This window comes from Mesoplodon densirostris, chromosome 3 (assembly GCF_025265405.1).
Source record: "Mesoplodon densirostris isolate mMesDen1 chromosome 3, mMesDen1 primary haplotype, whole genome shotgun sequence".
NCBI classification, from domain to species: domain Eukaryota; kingdom Metazoa; phylum Chordata; class Mammalia; order Artiodactyla; family Ziphiidae; genus Mesoplodon; species Mesoplodon densirostris.
In genome coordinates this window covers 102,795,157-102,817,075 of record NC_082663.1, presented here as the reverse complement: position 1 = coordinate 102,817,075, position 21,919 = coordinate 102,795,157, and the positions used below count along the sequence as shown (strand labels likewise).

General features: G+C 35.3%; 1 protein-coding gene across 1 annotated transcript in view; it reads right to left on the bottom strand.

The window, feature by feature from the left end:
- SRFBP1 (serum response factor binding protein 1) overlaps nt 1-20,714 on the bottom strand; it is a 62,545-nt gene extending 41,831 nt beyond the window's left edge. The window contains exons 1-3 of the mRNA XM_060091883.1: nt 20,556-20,714; nt 9,811-9,899; nt 8,657-8,729 (exon numbers count right to left, since the gene is read on the bottom strand). Of these exons, the coding sequence (XP_059947866.1) occupies nt 8,657-8,729; nt 9,811-9,899; nt 20,556-20,591 (198 nt within the window). The 5' untranslated portion in view covers nt 20,592-20,714. The remainder of the gene's footprint in view (nt 1-8,656; nt 8,730-9,810; nt 9,900-20,555) is intronic.
- Nucleotides 20,715-21,919: the final 1,205 nt, after the last annotated feature.

The following is a 21,919-nucleotide window of genomic DNA, read 5'->3' as shown; positions in this document are numbered from 1 at the left end:
AACACTATAATAGCAAGAGTCCTAAGCAGCCCTTCCAAATCATACAATGTACTTGCAGACCTATATGCTTTGTTCTTGTGCTCTATTTACCTAGACTACCTTTTCTAAAACAGAATCATACTTTTTCTTCAAGTTCCAACTCAGTGCCACACATTCTGTAAGATCTTCCCTAAATCCTGTAAGTAATGAAATAAATTGATCCCTTCTCTAGGTTCCTACAAATCTTTAATTGTAACATGGTATGGTATATATCATACAGAGACTCATACGCTTGTTTCCCACAGAACAGTATGTTCTCTGACAGCAGAAACCTATTAATCTACATAAATAATAGGTTCTAATTTAAAATGTAGTTAACTAACCTGAGTATATGATATGAATTTATAATAGCTGTACTGTAAATTCTTAATCATTTTTTTATTTGTACATTTTTCATTTCTGGTTGCAAATTTTATGGGTCTTAGAAGATATATGATCATTAATAAACTAGGAGGCTATCTTAGATTGTGATGAACAGAAGAATAACTGTAGTTATTGATTCACTACCACCAAAACTCATAAGTTCTACTTTAATATACTGAGTTTCAACAAAAATCAAGAATTAAAAAAGTGAGAATTTCTCTCCCTACCTCACCCATACATAAAATTAATATGCCTTGTAAAGAGTTTAGTTTTTATAGAAGGGGAGAATAAAAGAACTACACATTTTCAATGTAAATTGCTAAAAAAGCACTTTTAATTGGAGCAATCACTACTCTTGGGATTATTTTTATTTCTTAGAAGACTACATAGTTTATATAATTTAGTGGCAGGCAGAGAAAAAAATAAAATTCTTCACAGCCAAGAAAACAACAGAACATTTACTGAGTTTTTCTCGTCACAAAATACTAATTGAGTAGCAAAATACTAACATGAGTTATTCTAACATATAGGGGAAAAAAACATAAAGAATACAGAGTTTCCATTACAACACAAATCTAACAACATAAAACATATGTTCAAGTTAAGGAGTGTAAATGTTTAAAAATAATCTATCTCCATTTAACCCAAAATTCAGGTGATATTGCAGTTGAATAAAAAGAAAATCCCATTTAAAAAAAAGTTATTTACTGTTCTTATTGCTGCTTTTCTTTGGGGCCCTTTGTCTCCCACTGTGTTTTTCCAACAAAATATGTTGTAATATTTGCCCCTTTTCTTAATCACCACATTATTCCATATTGGAATTAGGATAGTAGTATTAGTTGTCCAAATTTTTTAAAATTAAAAGTTGAAAAGCGCTTTGGATACTTTCACAGTTAGTAGGAATGTCCTGCCAAGGTTGTAAGTTCAAATTTCCAAAATTACAAAACTCAAAAAATCAAATCAAAACAAAACAGAAAGCAATAAAAAAATTTTTTTTTTGAAAAAAGGCTCATGTGATACTCCTTCCTTCCTACCCCTAAACCCTGTTTACACACTCAGTAGCCTTTGAACTAGGTTTATCTGGACTGAAGCAATTCCAAAGTCAGTTTTTTATTTTAAAATTAAATGTATATAATGACTCAGTAAATGGTAATAGCACTTCATCACTTTTACCATCAAGGACCTGTACCTTTTCCTTTGTTTTCAAATAGAAGCAATAAGGTTAAAAAGCAAAGAATGGATACCACTTTTATTTGCTACCACTGCTCTTATTTAAAAGACAAAAATATTTTAAGGCCACCATAGACTTGATATAACATCTTTATATCAACACAGCTTACAATGAAAATCATGACCCCTACACATTAAAAATGCAACACTGCTAAGGATTTTAGGATTATGAGCTATTCAAAATACTGGCTTAAAGCTGCAGAAACCACATGCCAGGAAAGCAAACTAGAATTCCAATGTGATGATCTGTTTCTAAACACTGTTGCGTGAGTGTGAAGAGAGCGGTATATACTGACCCCTTGCCCTTTTAAAACACCACTATGACTTCCTGTTTATCATTTCAAATGTCACAAGTTGAGTACAGAAGGATATTAAATCAGGGCATCTTGCTTTGCCTTCAGAGGCAATAAAAGTTCTCCCTTAAAGAAAATTGAATTAGAAGTTAACTGCTCTTAGAGCACCGGCTAAGCTAGCTATAAAATGGAGAGCCTATTCATTCTTCTGTTTCTGGTAATTAACATTAAAACCAGCAAACAAAACATACTACCCTAAGTTGAAAATTTTTATTGAGGGTCTTTAAAGTTACCTAAAGGTTTAAAGAAATTCTTTATTACTTGATTTCTATAATGCATTAGAGAAAAATAATCTAAATTAAAAGTGCAGATTTATAAAAGAGAATTATAGGTTATAGTGCTGATCTTGTAGCTATAAAAGACCATAATGTGGGTATGCTCAATGAGTATGGGGAAGCAAACAAGAAAGAGAAACATTATGCCTCTTCCATACTTGGAACAGTGTTTGCAGCTTTTAGGTTTCAGACGTAAAGAAAGAAAATATGAATGTGGAAACAATTTCAGACTTTTGAGATTTAAATATACTTTAACAGAAAGAAATAGGACAGGGAAGGGGAAGAAGGAGAGAAGGCATGCTTAGGATCACATGAGCAAGAACAAAACCCTTTCAAATTCTATCAGCACAGTTCTGCAAAGTATTCTAGACCACAGAAGCACGACAACTTGAAAAATTCATCAATAATTATGATCTAATAAATGAGTTTACACTTTAAAAATAATATTGCTAGTTTTGAAAACAAGAACAACAATATCAACTTAAACACCTAGTTCATCACTCCATTCTCTTGAAACAGTCTCTTCACTTGGTTTCCTAGATACCTTACTCTCTTGGTTCTCTTTGTCTGCCTACACTTTCTCAGTCTCTTTTACTTATTCCATCTCTCTAAGACCTAAATTTACAGTGTCAGTGTCATGGGTGCTCAGTCCTCTTTTTCAGCTATTTACAATTACTTTTAACTTTCGCTACTTCCATTTCAGGGTATAACAGACTAAGGTACTAACAGATAATATGATTAACCCTTCCTCCAAAAAACAAAATAAAGCAAAACATGAAACCTGGACACACTACAAAAAAACCTACCTGAAGGTAAAGCAGAGTAAATGAAAGAAGACAGACTCTGATGTAGAGTCTAAACAAACTAGGAGTAAAGATGGGAAGCTATACAAATAAGACATCATCTCTTCAGAGTGCAACCTAAGACTAACTGCAGTCTGCATGGTTCCGGAGCAGTGGCTGAGGAACATATGGAACAGTGAAACCTGGGTACATTATCCACTTGGAGAGCAGGGGAAACCCAGAAGGGAAAGAAACACACAAGGAATCCCTAAACTTAAATAACTCATCCAAGGAACAGATTCAAAGAATCTCACTAAAAGGCAAAAGATCTGAACTCAGGCTAGAGGTGCTGTCCAAGAAACACTGTTTGAAATTAAAGCCTATTCCAAAAGTTAACTGATAAAGCCACCACTCACTGGAGAAAAATAACCAAACACAGAATCTCTGCTTAATCTTCATAATGTCCAGAGCACAATTCAAAATTACCCAGCATATGGGAATTCCCTGGCAGTCCAGTGGTTAGGATTCCGTGTTTCCACTGCAGGGGGCACAGGTTCGATCTCTGGTTGAGGAATAATTAAGATCCCGCATGCTGCACGGCATGGCCAAAAACAAAAAAACAAACAAAATTACCCAGCAGATGAAGAACCAAGAAAAAGAAGTATCTTTTCTTCTCCATAAGCACAAATGGCTATTACCACTATCCTCGATGATATTAAAAAAAAAAATTCCTCTCAATGGATTAAAATCTTATCAGAGAAATAAAAAATCCCAGCAGAGAAACAGAAACAATAAAAAACTGTTAACTGATTCAGCCAAAGAACATCAGTCACTGGGTGAAAAGACCACAGGATATTCTCATAGTCTCAAAGTTATCATCTCACAGATTACTTAACAAATGCAAACAGAAAAAGGTACCTTTAAAAGGGAGGAATCTGGCAGACAACATCTAAACCAAGTGACTGGAACTCACCATTACCAGTAAAGGGACAAACATGTATGTGATACAATGTATTATTACTATACTGTAACATTACAATTTTTCTATAGGTTTGAAATATTTTCCAAAAAGTTAGAGGGAAATACAAACAGAAGGAAAAAATGCCAAAAGGCATACTATTATAAATCAGAGAGGGGAAGAATTAAAACAGCTGTCTTGGGATCTATTCACGTCCCTTACCAGGAAGAAACTCGGAAAAGTAGGTGATGGAGTTTAATCTACTTGTTAATATGCTGATAACTGGTTCTCCTGGTAAATATGCTAATGATTTTTGTTAGGAGGAAAGTCCTTATCTAATGAATGATCTCAGTGGGATGTCCTGTTGTTAAGGATGCTTACAGTAAACTAACCCAGAATCTATGAATTTATGAGGGATGGCACATTGGAGAATATCATGTAAGCTACACAACCTTGGGGTACAGAATGCATAAGTTTCAAAATCTAAATGCTTGTTGCTATTAGGTAATACCTAAACTTCCTCATTTAAAGATCTCATCTACTCTGTGCCAGAAAGTACATGTCTGATGCAGAAAGGAAGGACCTATGGAATCATGGAGAGTCCTAAATCTCTCCTATGTTCACCTATGCCTTCTGATTGTATCTATCTTTGAAACTATTAGTAAAGCTGGATTCTAGGTAAGATCTCTAATATATGAGTCTGATTTGATGATATGATTCTTTGGATTGGCTTACAAATAAAAGATGAAACTATCAAAAATAATTACAATCTTAGAATAACAATAGTATTAATACTATTACTTTAGTAGAATAAGTGAATTAAATGTTAATTTGACACAAATAATTAACACAGTATACTTTCAGGACAAAAAAAGGCATCTTTTACCCTATGGCAAATTTCTTTTTAAGCATTCATAATGGAAAAAACAAAATCATAGTATGTGAAATTACAGAGAAAAATCTCAAAAAATTTTAAAAAGCATATATAACCTGAAATGCCATAAAATTCTAATTAATATATGACTATATATGACAAACATGCAACCAAGGGGTGTGTGCAGTCTAGAACACGTCTAAATATGTCCTTTAAATTAAGATTTTGCCCACTTTAGAGTTGTTAAGTTCAAATGATATGATATATAGTCGACCCTTGAACAACATGGGTTTGAACTGCATGGGTCCACATACACGAGGATTTTTTTCCAAGAGTAAATATTATAGTACTATACAATCCAAGGTTGGTTGACTCTGCAGATGCAGAACCACAGATACTGAGGTCCCACACTAAGTTATACCCAACTATTACCCAGATTTTCAACTGTACAGAGGGTCAGAGCCCCAAACCCCATGTGTTCAAGGGTCAACTGTAGTTATTATATTATTTTGATAATGTATTACTTTACTTTATTTTATATAATGCTTCTAAAGATCAAATCTATACCATTTTCCTATCTGTGATCCACTAATGACAACCACTTAGAAACAGGCCATGATGGAGCATGAGACAAGGCAATCCTAACAGCTGATAAAGCTCAAAGGATGCTTTTAATAATAGAGAGTAGAACATGTAAAAATAGAAAAAAAAATGCAACAAAAGGTGAAAGAGGTTTAAAATAGAGAAGTAAAAGGTAGCAGGCAGAGCAAGATCTCACATGATATACAAATTTTCACTGCATAGGAATATTCAGCATAAGGAAAATTAATGGCCTCAGAGAGGAGAAAGTAAAAAAAACAAAAAAGAGGTAACTGGGTATATTTAGCTGTGAGGAATTAAAGAATCTGAAAACTTGTTCAACATCTTTGGGCCTTTTTTTCCTAGAGGGCAAGTTTCACACTTATTATATTACTTCATCCAATCTTTAGGAGAGTAGAGACTAGATATATTTCAGAAGTTCTCATCTTAATGAAGCAGTACAGTGAAATGGCTAACAATATCAGCTTTATAATTAGTTACAATTAGTTCACCACCTAACAACTATCTGACTTTGAACAAGCTGCTGAACTTCTCTAAGCCTGTTTCCTATTCTGTAAGATAGGGATAATAATATCTATTTCATGAGATAGTGAATATAAAACATACAATATAGTGCCTGACACGTAGTAAATAATAAAAGCTAGTTATATTACCTTTATTGTTAAGAACAAGATTTCTTGGACATTTTGATTAATTTCACTGTACACTTTAATTTTACCATCTCCTTCTCTAGCTAAATAACTTAGGGATCTGTAAAAGTCAATAAGCTACTTTAATATCCTTCAAAAGCCAGTGTATATACTAGTATCAAAGTTAAAAGTGTGAATACTATTAGAAAAGGTAGCAAAGATTTCTTTCCTATTTATACATTACAATCTATAAAACTGGAATCTATCATTTTATAGTATCATAAAGATCAGGCCATTTTTTTTTCCCTTGGCCAGAAAAAACAAACTCCCATTTCTAAAAATATATCCGGTTTTCTTCTTAAGGAAGTCTTCTTGCAACAAAATACCCTATTATCATATAAAGCAAGTATAGGACAGTATGTCATGAACAAGACTAAAAATGTAATGGTATATGAGCCAAGGAAAAAATTCATTTGGAAAAATGAGTAAGAAAATGAGTAAGAAGTCTCAAATTTAATTGAGACTGTGAGCTCTCTGTTTTGTGACTATTTCTCTGATACTCCCATGTACATGATAAACACTCCCTTAAGAAATTACAAATGACCTTTCAATTTAAAAAAATGCTTTATGTATTTGCTTCTTTTAGAAAAGTAGACCAATTTTGTAAAAGAACCACAGATGAAGAATGAAATTTGACATGTAAGGAAAGCAAACATATAGACTTACTCTTTTTCTGGTTTTTATACTTAGATTTAATCCAGTTTTTAAATACAATTACAAAAGGAGTTGAAGGCAGAGTATCCAAACTAAACCACGCTAACCACTGACATTAACTCAAGGAATATATATACTATTAATTTTATGAATTCAAGGACTATACCAGGCTAGGAATTTTAGCTTTCTATGAGGCAACAATTCCATAGTGGTCTTTTATAAACACAAGGAAAAACAGAAACAAAACAAACAAAAACTATGATCATGATATAGTAATCTTGTAAACCTATGAACTTTATCAATGAGTCTGATTTTCTATTGCTGATGAGGTTTAAGAATTACAGAAAATAAGTTTCACATATAGATAAAATAGGACAACTTTTCTTTCTAATTAACTAAATTAAATTCATTATTGAGAGTTATGGAAGGGGAGTATTTTAAAGATTAATGAATACCTTTTCTTCCCAAACTCCTGACATACTGTACATAGGCTTATTATACATAAGCCATCCTTTCCATGGTAAAATAAAATCAGCAATTATATAGTAGCTCAAAGCCTCTGAATAATTTAGGACTATAAAAATGACTATTCAGAAGAAATTACAGGGAAAAATTTAGGTAAGGAATATAATTTAGTAAGGAGCTTAAGAGAAAGTGAAAGACAACCGCATAAATCATAACTTCCTACCTTAGTGTTATCCTCAAAAACAAAACTCTCTAAAGATTTTATTTCTCACAGGAATTTTATGGAAAAAAAAGAAAAAGTCTAAATGATGTGTAATACAAAGTGATACAAATAATAATTAAGAGTCAAATACAGAGTATTTTGAATGAATGACTGGACAACAAGGGTATTAAAACTTATGAGATATCAAATGGATTCCATGAATTTTACAGTCCTGTGAAAATAAAACAAACTTTAAACACCCCCACAAAAACCATACCTCACACCAAAGAATCATGTCCTACATTGGTTTCTATTCAGATTAACCATGATAACTTTGTCTTATAGAACACTTTATCATCCTTCAAAAGGAAAAAATTATGAGAAGCTTTGATAATCTAACTCAATTAAAATATTGTTAGAGATTTCTCTTGCTCTTTTATCTACCTCAAAACTTAGAAGTTCTACCAAAATGTAATAGTCAAACATACATGCAAAATGACCCTGCAATTAAGGTAATTGCTAGTACCAAATGTTGTTTTTCAGTACTGCAATAAAAGAGTCTCCCAGACATTTAATAGTATGTCATTTGGTAAATGAAAGTTTCCACAAAGTAAGAACAGAGAGAAGACCTAAAAATTATGCTAGTGAAGAGTCTGGCTGAAAAAAAACAAAAATACAGATCATTTTGGTCCAATACTAATTCTATTTCAAGTTACTACAGAGCTGAATAAAATGCTGACACCACCACACAAAAATTTATTGAGTTGGCAATAGGCAAAGCATGATGTCAGCCACCAACATCACCATCCACATTACCAAACAGCATGAACTTAACTTAGACTTGATCTTAACTTAGACTTCATGCCTAAAGTTAAAGTAAAAATAAAAATCTTAGGTATGAAGCATTATTAAACATAGATGAGTTTAGTTTGGCACAGTTTTGACTCAAATTAGTCTAGTACTTTAACAACTTCAGTAAAAAACATAGAATAATGCAAACAAACATATTACAATTTTCTAAACGTGCTACACTCTTCACCAAACAGACCCACCCAAATAAGTCTTGGTCAACTCACAATTATATTCAAATAAGTAACACCAAACACACACAGAATGCAGGCTGACAGGAGACATGGAAACACACATATATACACATCCACACAATTTCTTACCTTCATGGCATGAATTTCTTCGAGCAATCGTTGTGCTCGTCTTTGGTTTTTCAAAAGTGCATCTTTGGTACCCCTACAAAAGACACATTACAATATGTAGCCAGAAAAACCATTTATTTTAGACTAGAATCATAATGAAAAGTCTCTCCATTTCTTTTAGAAGAGCTTAATAACTCTCTAAGTAACAAACATTCTGTTATCCTGCACTGCCCTCTCCCCCATCCAACACATACCCCAATTCCATTAACAAACCCAAGCTTTTGGCAAAAATAAGCACTGTCCAGGTATTATATCAATGACTATTACCACTGATAGACAGTTTGCCTTCTAATTCCTTAATAGGAAAGACAAATAATACTTTCTAATCAATTGATTAATAGCACATTGTATTTCATGTAAGTTTTATAAGCTACAGTTAAGTTTCATAAGCTACAAGGTTGGATATAATTTTATTAAATGACAACTGTTCTCTGGAATTAAATGAATACATAAAGATGTTAAATACATGATTATATCAGAGAGAAGGGCTATCTTATGAAACATTTACAAAAGAAAAAACAAGAAATTAATCAGAAACAAAACACATTTGAAGACTTTGTAAGTATTCATGCTTAAAGCATAAGAACTATAAATAACATACTTTTTCTGTAATACTAGTGATACCAAAAATACAAAACATTATTTTTTCAAAAAAATTAAATGGAACACAATGTTTTGATAAACACTTCCAAAAGGTACTAAAGATTTCAAATTAATTATCAATTCAAGGAATAAGGTGATATGAAATCTTTATAACTGATTCAAGGTATCTTGATTTGTTAAACTATATCAACATCTTAAAAAAATAACTTCTAATAACATAAAATACATAAATAACCCCAAAGGATTTTCACTTTGAAAAAGCCACAAGAAGACTTTTGAGAAAACAGAATTTATCATATATCTTAATTGAATATGGTCCAAACTATGTAAGGACATGCTGACAGAGCACATTTTATCTCACTCAGATCCTATCTGAGTGATAGGATCAAAGTGCTGTATGAGTAAGACATTTAATTACTCCTCTAGGTCCTACCCTCAAATTCTGTAAATACTGAATAAAGACAACTTTTGACATTTTATTAGTCATAGGACCATGACTTTAGATGACTAACTTTTTTGACTTCAGTCTGCCAACACTCCTGACAAGTTTTCGGATAACCAAAACTCGGATTCTCTTCACTTCTTTTCTCATCTTCACAACCTTCAAGGAATAAAGCTAAAATTAGAGAGGTTCTTAATTCAAGAAGAAACATACCTTATTTTGAGTATTAATAAGTATTAATTTGAGTATTAATAATTAATAATTAATAGAATAAGTCTACCACTTTAATCAAAGCTTTATTTAACTATATTCATAGTTTGATGAAATCAAACTTCTTCCATAAACAGTGAAGGAATAAGAAATCAACATTCTAAATATGCGCCTGAGGACTTAGGAGAAACAACTTATTAAAAAAAAAGAAAAAAATCACAGCATTCCCAGTGGCTAGTATTTTAAATTACACTTATATCTTGTTGGGCTTGGAACATAATAAATTGTGAGCTCCCTGACATCAGAGACCACCACATTTATCTTTGAATCCTTGTGGTTTAAAACAAAGCTTCACCCATAATCGCAGGAATTTAATTTACTGAATGGGCATTTGTATTAACAAAAGCAAATGCATGAAAGTGATTTTATTTTACTTGTTTTTAGCACACCCCTTTTATTTTTATTCAGTAATAAATTATTTCAAGCATAACTCAAAAAACACAAGGGCACACACACAGGTGGGCGCACACACACACACACACACACACTTTAAATCGCCCCATTACAGAACAATGCTGAGGTCTAAGAACAAAAAACTAGAATTATTGGCCAAGAGATAGAAATATTCCAATGATAAAGAACCACATGTTATAATAGTACTTAGTGCAATGGGATGCTATTGAGTTTGTGTTTTCTATCATTGTTAAGAGGCATACATCTTATAATTCCTCCTGTAATATCCTTCACCCCTCCTCCACTTCAGGAACTACATGAAATTCAGTTCAGAGATAATCGCTCCAGTGAAATCTTCAATGACTTCTTCAGCTAGATAACCATTCCATCCTTGGAGTTCCCACTATACCTGTAGGTAGCACCTACCACTGTACTGTCACTAACTGCTCATGAGGCTGTCTTTTTCTATTGTCTATAATCTCCTGAAGGGCAGGGGCCTTGCAATATTTACATGTTTTCTGTGCCTTGCAAGAGTGCTTGGCACACATAATCCTCAAATTCTTCTTGCCAAAATAACAGTATCAACATCATTCTGTTTTTACAAGGCTCTTGCATTTAGCTGTTACCTCTTACCCTTCATTAATATCTTTCACCCCCTTATCATTGACAATATTGGCAACCAACTTACAATTTCTCTCCAGCCTAAGTTTTGCCATTATTCTGGGTGATGTAGGTGTCTACTTGAATAACCCACCCCAATATTATATCCTCACTTCTTGACTTCCTCCTTTCTAATGACCTAATCTATTCTATCATAGCCACCCACTTCCATGGTCACACGTAGTTCTAGTCATTGCTCATACTATTCCATTTCTAAAACCATCAATTCAAATACTCTGCACTGAGATTACAACTTCTTTCAGCTTGCTTGTTCAACCCCACCCACCATAATGGTCTTCGACTTCACTGGAACCACTAGTTCACTGACCCCTATACATTCTCTCAAATGATTAGTCCCTTTCTTTTTAATTTTCCTTCTCTTATCCAGTTTAGGTACATAATCAACACTTGCCAATACCTTAAACTCATCCCTCTGGTTAGCAATCCCTCTAGTGAATCCTGGATAAAAACAACATTCTGAGTTCTTTTATCACAGTACCCCAAGAGCCAGGAAATACTTGAGGCATTCTATCTACTAGATATTCATCATAACTAACCTCAAATGGGTCCTTACACTTCCTAGCAATCCTATTATACATATATATTTTGGTCAATTCACTTTATAATGACTATTTTAAATCTGTGTCTGCTTTCCTAAAACATCTAACTTTTCTCTTCTCTCTTTTTCAATTTCATGGAGAAAATAAACATCAGATGGGAAACATCCTCTTTCTACCACCATGAATGTAAATTTACTTGCATCACCCATCCTCCTCTGTTGATAAAGTTACAATATAAGAAATATCCCTGAACTTTTCTGAGGTTAATCTTTTAACTGTATTTTGGATCCCATCCTCTTCTGCCTTCCTATAACCCTTACTACAAACTATCCATTTACTCTAGCATTGTCAATCTCTTAAATGGATGTTTTCCACTAATCTTTAATCATGTTTGAGTCATTTTCATTACAGAAAAGGCAAACAAAACATCTCAGTACAAAGTTCACTCGGAGCACCCTCTCTCAACTGCCCCAGAGTCAAGCTTTTAGAGATGTTCAAACTCACCATCTCCTTATCTGCATGCCACAAAATTCCAGTTTAATTTCCATTCCCATTAGTCTACTAAAAGCTGTCACAATGATTTCTAGAAGTCACCAATGATGTCTAAAAGTCCCTGAATCCAACAAGAATTTTTCAGACTTCATTTTGCTTGAAGTCTCAGCAGCATTTGATACTGCTGAACACTTTCTCCTTCTTGAAATACTCTCCTTTTGGTTTCCATAACAGAATACTATCCTGGTTTTCCTGCTTTCTCTCTAGCTACTTCACTTTGGTCTTCTGTGAAGGCACATCCACCTCTAATCAGTCTTGAACTGATTAGCCCAGCTCTTCTTTTCAAGATATACTTTTTAGCCCTAAGTGATCGTATGTGTGTATACAGTTTTAATTTGCCACCTAAACAAAGATGACTCGAAAATTCCTACCTTCACATGAGATCTCCACTTTAGCTCCAGACCTAAATGTGTAACTGCCTACTTGACATTTCAAGTATGCTTAAAATCACCTCCAACTCACACCTGAACCCATGTTCTTCACTCCCAACTGGATCCCTTTTTTGGTGTTTCATATTTAAGGGAACAGAGCAATCCTTTCAGTTATAAACCTAGGCTCATTATAGGTAGCTTTCTTTTCTAAATCCCTCACAATGAATCTATTATCAAGTCCTGATAATTTTATCTCCTAATTACCTCTCAAATTGTACCATTTTTCTTCTATCTTGACTTCTTGGCTCTCTTGGCTGAGTTACTGGCAACTGTTTTCTCAATATCCATTCCTGCCCTTCTCCAATCAGTTACCCACAACTCAATCAGAATACATTTTTTAACACTTAGATCTGATGTAACACCTTTACTTAACTCTCTTCACTGGTTTCCAACTGCTCTTAGAATGGCCACATGGGCCATCTTTTACTCCATCCTCACCATGCTTACAACTACCACCAAATCTTTACACCTGCTGTTTTCTCTGATAGGACTGCTTTCTCTCCATGTTAGCTTAACATCTTATCTTTCTGATTTTGGCCCAACTGTCATTTCTCAATAAAGTGTCTCCTGGCCTCCCTCAGGAGTCAAAAAGTGCTTCTAGAATTATCATGACACTTATTTTAAGTTTAATATTTTACTTTTAATCTGATTATGCTTAATGTGTCTTTCTCCCACTAGGTTATAAATTCCACGAAGGTCAAATATCTGGTTTTATTCAACATTGCATCTTAACACCCAGCATAGTGTAGATGGCATACAATAAGTGTTCAATAAATATTTGTTAAGTAAATGACCAGAAAGGGAGCAGTACTCACTTGTTCATTCACTGTTTCAAAAGAGCAACATAATAACAGAATGTAGAGTAATCAGATTTCCACTAGATATGTTAACCTCTTTGAAATTTGTTTCAAAGTTAGATCTATTTAGAAAAAAAATCATACTTGCATAAACAAAAGCCATTTAGACAAGGTTTAAGTGGAAAAATGAATTGCTACATTTCATAAGCAGCATAATAGGGGGTTATGATACATTTTTTGTAAGTTAAGTCATTCATAAAATAAATAGCAAGTAATAAATTATGCATTAAAATACAGTAACAAATATTTCTAATTGCTGTACCCTGTAGGTGCATGAGTTGATTATATATTATTTGCTAACTGCTCTTAACCAAACTTAATTAATAAATTGCAGTGGGAAGAACTGGTCCTCAGTTACATTTCAATCTTGGGAAAGCTAGACTCCAATTTTAAAATTCCAATTTAAGAAGTACTATGTTTGTCATTACTGCATAAGGGAATTCTGAAAAGCAAAGGGAATGCTTCATGTACTTAGTTTCATGCCAATGCCAAAAAATGCTTTTCTAGCTTATTAACTTTTCCAGTATTTGTTAAGTTTAATATACTAAAAAAATAAGTATATTCACTTCATGTAAAAATGGAACTATTACTTTTATTTTCCTCACTGTCTGCCCCAAACACTTAGCTTTCTCCAAGCATTTAAATTTATTTTTGTAAAACTGACAAACAGCTACCAGTAGCCTTTTAGTTAGGATTTAAAAGGTTGCCAATTCATTTGTTACCCAGGAATTATGAAGCTGGTTGACAGATAACCGAGATGTCAACAAATAGGCCTAAAACACTCAGTATTGTCAGAAAGCTAATGTACTGCTTAAGGGCAACATGCTTTGGTGAATTCTTCAACCAAAAGCAAATAGAACTGTCATTGTTAGAAATGTGAAAAGAGTATAATATTGTTCAGGAGGAAAAGAAGGAAAGAGAAATAAAGTAAGCAAGGACAAAACAGGCAGAATAATGAAATGTGCTGAAAGAGAAGAGATAAAATGAAAAAGAAGTGGAAGGGGAGAGTTTGAAGTCAAAATGAAAAAGAAGTGGAAGGGAAGAGTTTGAAGTCAAAAATTGAAGGACAAAACTCTGTAGGTCATCGTTACCAAGACTGATAAGCCCAAGCTGAGTGCTTCCAAGCTGCAAAAGAATGCATTTAATAATCTATAAGAGCACAAGAAAAAGAGCTAAAACACACACATCCACACCCACACAAAATACACGCACTGAAAATGAGGTGTCGCCTAGAACCTAGGCATAGAGATGCCCTCAGTTAACCTGGCGAAATCTGAACACAGTAATGTAACCTGGATCAACTCTTAGGTAGACAGTACAAAAATACAATCATAAATAAATAAAAAGCTGATATACCTGACTGGGAAAAGACCATGTGAACATATGGGCAAGAGTCAACTTAAAACACAGGAAAGGGAACCACAAAGAGCAAAAGCTGGCAGTGTCTGAATCAAGAAGATTCCAAAGAAAGGTTCCCCAGCTCAATGACCTGGGAACTCCAATTTGTACTGGAATAACTCAATTATGGGGACAGATGTATCACAGCCCAACGCTGAACCATGCACCTGAAACCCTTTTTGTGGTTCTGTATTTCAAGTAGCTCATGTGGATCAGTAGACAGGAAAAGAATGTGTCTTACAATGTGAGCATTACTATCCACATTAGATATATTTCTCAATAAACTAGCTTTGTTATTTATATGGTCTCTTATAAGTTTATGGTTGATATGAATTTGCTTTTGAGAGAATACTTTTTTGAGAATACTTTTGGGGTGACAACAATAGCAAGTTTCTGATCTACAAAGCTGAGAGCAAACTTTGGTTCACAGACAAAAGTAAACATAAATGTTACCTTGAAATGACTCATAGTTGGCTATCTGCTAGCCAGTCAATTAGCCAACCTCTTTTGGTAATGTACTAACTTTGCTACATATACAAATCAACTTATAACAAAAACCCATGGTTATTAGAAAACAATTATTCTAAGAGCTAGCTGCTCTAGAGAAGCCTGCAGTGCTAAGAAAAATCTGAGTATATCTCTGTTTCTTAGAATATATTAAAACTTCTGCTTATTCATTACCCACCTGTCAGACTGGCAAATACAAAAAAAATATGACAACACATTCTGTTTGAGAGACTGTGAGGAAACGGGCACTCTCATACATTGCTGGTAGGAATGCAAATTGGTATACTCCTTCTGGAGGAAACTCTGGCAACACCTAACAAAAATTCTACTTCTAGGAATCCGTCCAGAAGACATACCTCCAGCTATAGCAAAAGGCTATGCACAAGACTATTCAATGCAGCATTTTTACAAAATGTTGCATAAGAGATAAAATATTGTATATAAATAAAGCATAAGCAATGTACCATTTTAGATCAATGCAGGAAATCTGCATGTATTATGGATAAACCCTGAAAATACTGTTTGGTGAAAAAAGTAACTTTTAGAATGATACGTATGATACTGCATTTATCCAGGATGATACCACACATGCAAAGTGTAAAAATATACAACACAATACTATACACTGGGTATGAATATGGGTATATGTTATAAAAATTATAAAAAAAATACATAGGAGAAAACACGCTGAATGAGTAATACATCTAAGGTGGAAAAGAGGATGGGTGGAATTAAGCATTACAATATGGCAAAATATTGACACTTGCTAAATACAGAAAACAGATTATAAGGACATTTGTTATATCATTTTCCATATGTTTGAACTATTTCATAGTTAACAATATTAATTACAGCTTTATACAGAGGACTTCTAATTTGGCCATTTGGATGATAATTTAGTACTGAATTATACTTTTTATTTCTGATGAGCAACAATTTAAAAATTCTACAGTGCATGGTGATTATCTACAACTTGAGCATATGCTGCCACCTAGCAAAACTTCCCAGAATTGTTTAACAACCAAACAGAAAATGGTTCTCTTCTTAAGGATGGACCCTAGTCTACTATTTCAGTAAAGAATTATTAAAAAGTATCACATATTTAATTATAAAACTGGAGCGTTGCAACTTCAGAAGCACATACAAACACAATTCTTGACATTCTTATCTTTTACAAATAAGTAAAGGCAAATCATTTTGTTCTCTGGCATTTTAGTTTCTACCTTTACTATCTTGCAGGACACGGAAAGCAATTTTCTAATGAGCTTCTTAATAATCTGCTATCAAGAATAAAATGTCAGCTTCATACAGAAGCCTTTGGCCCTACTGTGGAATTAGAGTACCAGATCAGAATGTTTCACCTCCTAATTCTGATTTTATATATCACTGCTGCCTAAAGAAACAAATGACTGAAGGAAACCCAGCTCTAGTTTTCCCAATTCTTTACTCACTAAACGCTTACTGTCGTTTTCAATTGTACATCCCTTCTCTGGTTCTAATGGAAAGGGAGAAAAAAGTCTTCATTTAGCAGATTTCTCCCCCTCATCTGAACATTAGGTGATTCAAGTTGAGTTAGCCATACTTTTATCTGCCCAGCAAGTATATGGTACTTATATGGTACTTATTATACACAAGGTACTATGTTAAAGATTAGGGAAGCTGCTATAATAAATCAATTAAATATTCTCTCTTCAAAGTCCACATGAGCGCTTGTGAAGATAAAATATGCAATAAATAATCATAAGATAAAGTAAAAAGTAAGACTTTATTTTTTAAAAAAGGTAGAATTTTACATTATTTCAGAAGAATACATGTATTTTAAGAACCTAGAGCCAGGAAGTGTGTTATAAATGTCAGCCTTTAGCCCTGGAAAATTATTGAAAAAATTAGAATTAGAGCTGAAGACATTGAAAGTTAGCATAATATAATAGTTGTGTCTGCAAGCTGGCTTTTATTTTCACAAAAGACATTTTGGGAAATTAAATATACTGTAAGTTAGCTGGCCACATAACTTTTTTTTTTTTTTTTTTTTTTTTTTTGGCAAAACGCAGGCCTCTCACTGTTGTGGCCTCTCCCGCTGCAGAGCACAGGCTCCGGACGCGCAGGCTCAGTGGCCATGGCTCACGGGCCCAGCCGGTCCGTGGCATGTGTGATCTTCCCAGACCAGGGCTCAAACCCGTGTCCCCTGCATCGGCGGCGGACTCTCAACCACTGCGCCCCCAGGGAAGCCCAACACATAACTTTTTAAAAGAAAAGACTATAATTAAAAATTATGGAAAAAGGATTCCAATCAAATTAATCACAGATATGAGTACCAATATTCCAAAGATAATACCAGAGATTTACAAATTTTTGCAAATGTGATAAAACCTATGAAATATTTCCCCCTCCCCCAGAGACAGGCTAAATACAACAAATTACACATAATTTCAGGCAGTTATATGATCCCTGAAATTCATTCCTGAATCTCAGTTAAGGAGACCTAATTTAAGTTATTAAGGATCATAAAAATGATGCCTCAAGTTACTCATTTAACAGACAGGCACTGAGGATATGATGGTGAGCGAAAACTTAGTCAGGTTGAGGGCATAAGAAATCTCTCTCTCTCACATTCACATGCCCCACACATTAAGCAATTCTTACACAGGCTAAAAAGAAGTAAATAGTGCTACAAGAGCTTACAAAAGGAGTAAATGAAAGTCAAGAAGCATTTCCCTGAGAAAGTGACTAAACAGAAGTATAAAATGTACTGAGAGGAAAAGGAGCTGTGGGTAAAAGGAACAGCAAGTGCAAAAGATCTGGAGAAGGCTATGCTAGACAGTGGAGGAAAGCCAGTGTGGCTGAAGTACACAGCCTGAGGGCGGTGAGGGTAGTGGTATAACAGTGGAGACTGGCTTTGTGTAGATCGGTCTTGACCAAAAGCAACAGGAAGCCACCAAATCAGTTCTAAGCAAGGAAACACATGATTAGATTTGTTTTGAAGAGAGCACTCCAGCTATACTAGAGAGATGAGATGAGAAAACAAGTCAAAGTAGCTGGGAGGCTAGGATAGTAGCTCTGCTGGGAGATACAACTTGGACTAAGATAGGGGTGATGATGGAAAAGTAATGGAAAGATAGGAAAGATAACAGTGAATTTAAACTCCTTTTCATATATATTTCTTCCATGAAGAAGTTTTAATTCATTTCTTTTACCAATTTTCTATGAGATGACTTTTCTTAAGTTCCATGAGCTATTTTATAGTAATGACATTAGCCATTTATCTTTCATATTTGCTGTATTTTTTTCCAATTGGTTGTCCCATTTTTCCCCCTTTGTTTTTCAATTTTTATGTAAACAACTGTTTTTCCCTTAGTAGTGTTTCTCCCATTAATTTTAAATTATAACACTTTTCTTCCACCATCTCCACTTTCTTCTGTCCTTTTTTTCCTACCTTCATATTAGAACATGTAAGGTTTACTTCAGTGTGGGATGTATAAACTTCCTAATTGGATAAGTTCATTCAATCATCCAGCACAGTTACAGACCACATGTGTTGCAGGTGACAGACATATACACCAGAAGAGAGAAACAGGTAAACAAGTGTTTTCAGAGTAGAAAGCATCCTGGCTGCATAAAGAATAGACACCTAGCCCAGACTGAGGTGAATTACTGAAGACTTCCTAAAGGTCAAATTTTAACTGTTTTGAAGAGGCCTGGAAACTAGGTGGAAAAAGAAAGAGCCTTAAGTGAAGAGCGGGGTAAATGACTGTCACCACTCCTTTCACAGTAATTTCGAAATTGAACAGGAAGTTCACTAGTATTTCCAGTGAATTTCCAAGGACATCACTCCGATTAAGATCTTTTATACCTCCTAGGGAATTTAATGGGAAAAAAAGATCACCAAATGCTTTCTGTAACTAGCACGAGCTTGACATATGTTTATCAATATAAACACCTTCAAGAGTTCTCCTCTTCAGTATACCCTGTTCTCCACTGTCAAGTGAAACCCAGACTTACTAACCTGGTAGTAAGGCAATAATACATTTCAGCTTTATTTCCTACTTTATCCAACAAGTTCTCATCAGTAGAGAGTTATCTACTACTATACAATCCAAGGTGTTTCCCACTCCCATTCTTTCCTCGCTTATACTGGTCCCTCTGGTTGGAACACCTTCTTTCTCCATCATTGAATTCCTGAATGCAATCCTGTGTAGGACCCTTAAAGACCAAGAACAAGTATCACTCATTTCATTTTGCCCTCTTTGGAAATTTTTCTGCACTACGTAACTTTTTTCTGTGAGCATTATCCTGTATCATTGATGGATGTTGCTTACCCTTTCCTACCTGAGAACAGGTTGCTTACAAAACTGTGTAATATGAACAGTGGCTTGCTCACAGAAGACTCATATATCCACTGAATAAAAACGGCGAATAATTTCCTTTGCTGTAGCTGTGAGGTCCTCATTTGATCCCCACTTTTCCAGCTTACTTTAAGTCTTTGATGACTATGACTTCCTTGAATAGAAGCAGAAACTAGAAAAGGGATAATGACAGAAATGGTAACCTGGTGACATGTAACGGTGGAGGTGATGAGGGCAAACGTCTGATGAGACTGGATTTAAGAGAGAAGGAGAGATGAAAACTGTGGACAACAAGTATTAAAGTTTTGCTGTAAATGGAAGCAGAGAAATAGGACAGTAGCTGAAAGAAGAAATGAGGTACTGGGCGAGCGTACATCCTTATAAATGATACGGTCTCATTCAAGATGAACAATTTCTTAGGAAAAGCTACAGCTCTCAACCTCTCCCTTTCATTTTCTGCAGTCAACAAAAGGCAGGAAATACATACTGAGAGTTTACTGTCAGGCACTGTGCAAACACTACATACTCCAGTTAATTCTCACTCCAGCCTTGTTGGGGAAGGTACTATCATGAGCTTCGTTTTACAGAGGAACACTGAATAAAAAGATTAAATGATCTTCCCAAAGTACCACAAATAAAAACTCACGAGGACTGAGGGCCAAAGACGCTTCACCTAGAAACCAGGGGGTAGGAGGTTGGGGGTGGGGAGTTACGGCTGTCAGTCTCTGAGTTCCGGAAAACTCGCCTGACTCCCGCCTCGCCCAGGCCCTTCAAAAAGACGCAGCAGAGCTGTTCTGAGGGCCCTAAAGGTCAGTCCCACAAGTTTCTAGACCTCGGTGCTCACCTCGTTATTGAGGTTCAAAGTCCCCGGCTGGGCCATGGTAGCTCTAAGAGGATCCCCTGCTGTCCGCACGTGAACTGCATCGGCCAGAACGCGGGCGCGTTGCCACGCCCCTCCAACGGCGGCCTCGTTGGCCCAAAATTCATCCGCCGACTGCTTCAGCCGAGGCGCGAGTTAAAAGGTACACCGACTCTGAGGTGAAGGACGGAAGTGACGGAGAACAACTTCCTGCGTGGAGTGCTCCCAGTCTGATTTGCGCGTTCCTATGGAAACCAGGCAGGGGCCGGTGGTAAAGAGGGCGCTCCAGAAGCCGTTGCCTTGTTTAGAAGTTTTTCAAGATGCTAATTTTCTTATATTGGTTCGCAGAATGGGTCCAGCTGTGTAAGGACCTTGTTTTTCGTGTCTCAATGGGGGTGAAAGCCTGTATGAAATGATCACTTGAGCGACCAATTTTGCTCCGAATTTTTACCTAGCGTTTGTGAAGATTTTTGCGCTTCTAACAAACACATCTGTTAGATTCAGCTTTTTTACCAGCCTCACTTTATAACCCAAGCATGGACATATTTTTCTGCACACTGTAAGAAGGTCTAAGGAACTTATAAAGCAAAACCAGGATGCACATTTTATGCTGCCTGTGAGATTGGCTGTTTTGAAGTATTAGGCTGCGTGTAGAGGACACATGAGGGACTGAGTCGGAGTTAAATAACATATTAATAGTTAACAGCTGGTAGTATAGAGCTTTAAAATGGGTCAAGTGCTGGGACCAACCCTTTGCGTGAATTATCTCCAAAATAGTCAAATCCAACGAGATAGGAAATATTATTCTTATTTTACAGGTTTGGAAACTAACTTTCGAGGAACCAAGTGTCTTGTCAAGAGTTGCCCAGCTGGAGCCGACCACTGCTACAGGATTCCAGGGCTGGTTACATAATCTAAGGGGCCCAGTGCAAAATGAAAATGCAGGGCACCCCCTCCCCATTCAAAAAGTAGGAAAAAGTTTCTTCTTTTCTTCCGTGGTGTCTTTTGACCTGTCATGTGCTTTCTATTTGGTATTTAATGTGATGCTCCCCCAAGCACAGGGATGCCATGGGGCGAATGCACATCTTCACAGGTGCCTGGGACCCATGCTTGAGGACTCAGGGAGGAGTACCTGTACTGGACCAAGATGGCAGTAGTTGCTGGGCAGAGACAGGGAAGTAGGAAGCCAGAGAACCCAAATGGAAGTATGTGGCAGGTAAGACCACACTTGACCTGAGACTAAGCCGTTGACATATGTTTCATTGTCCCACTGGATTTCACTTACAGAACTCAAATTCACAGATAAACTTATTAAGTATTTCATGGCTGTGTTGAAGGTAAATTTAAGC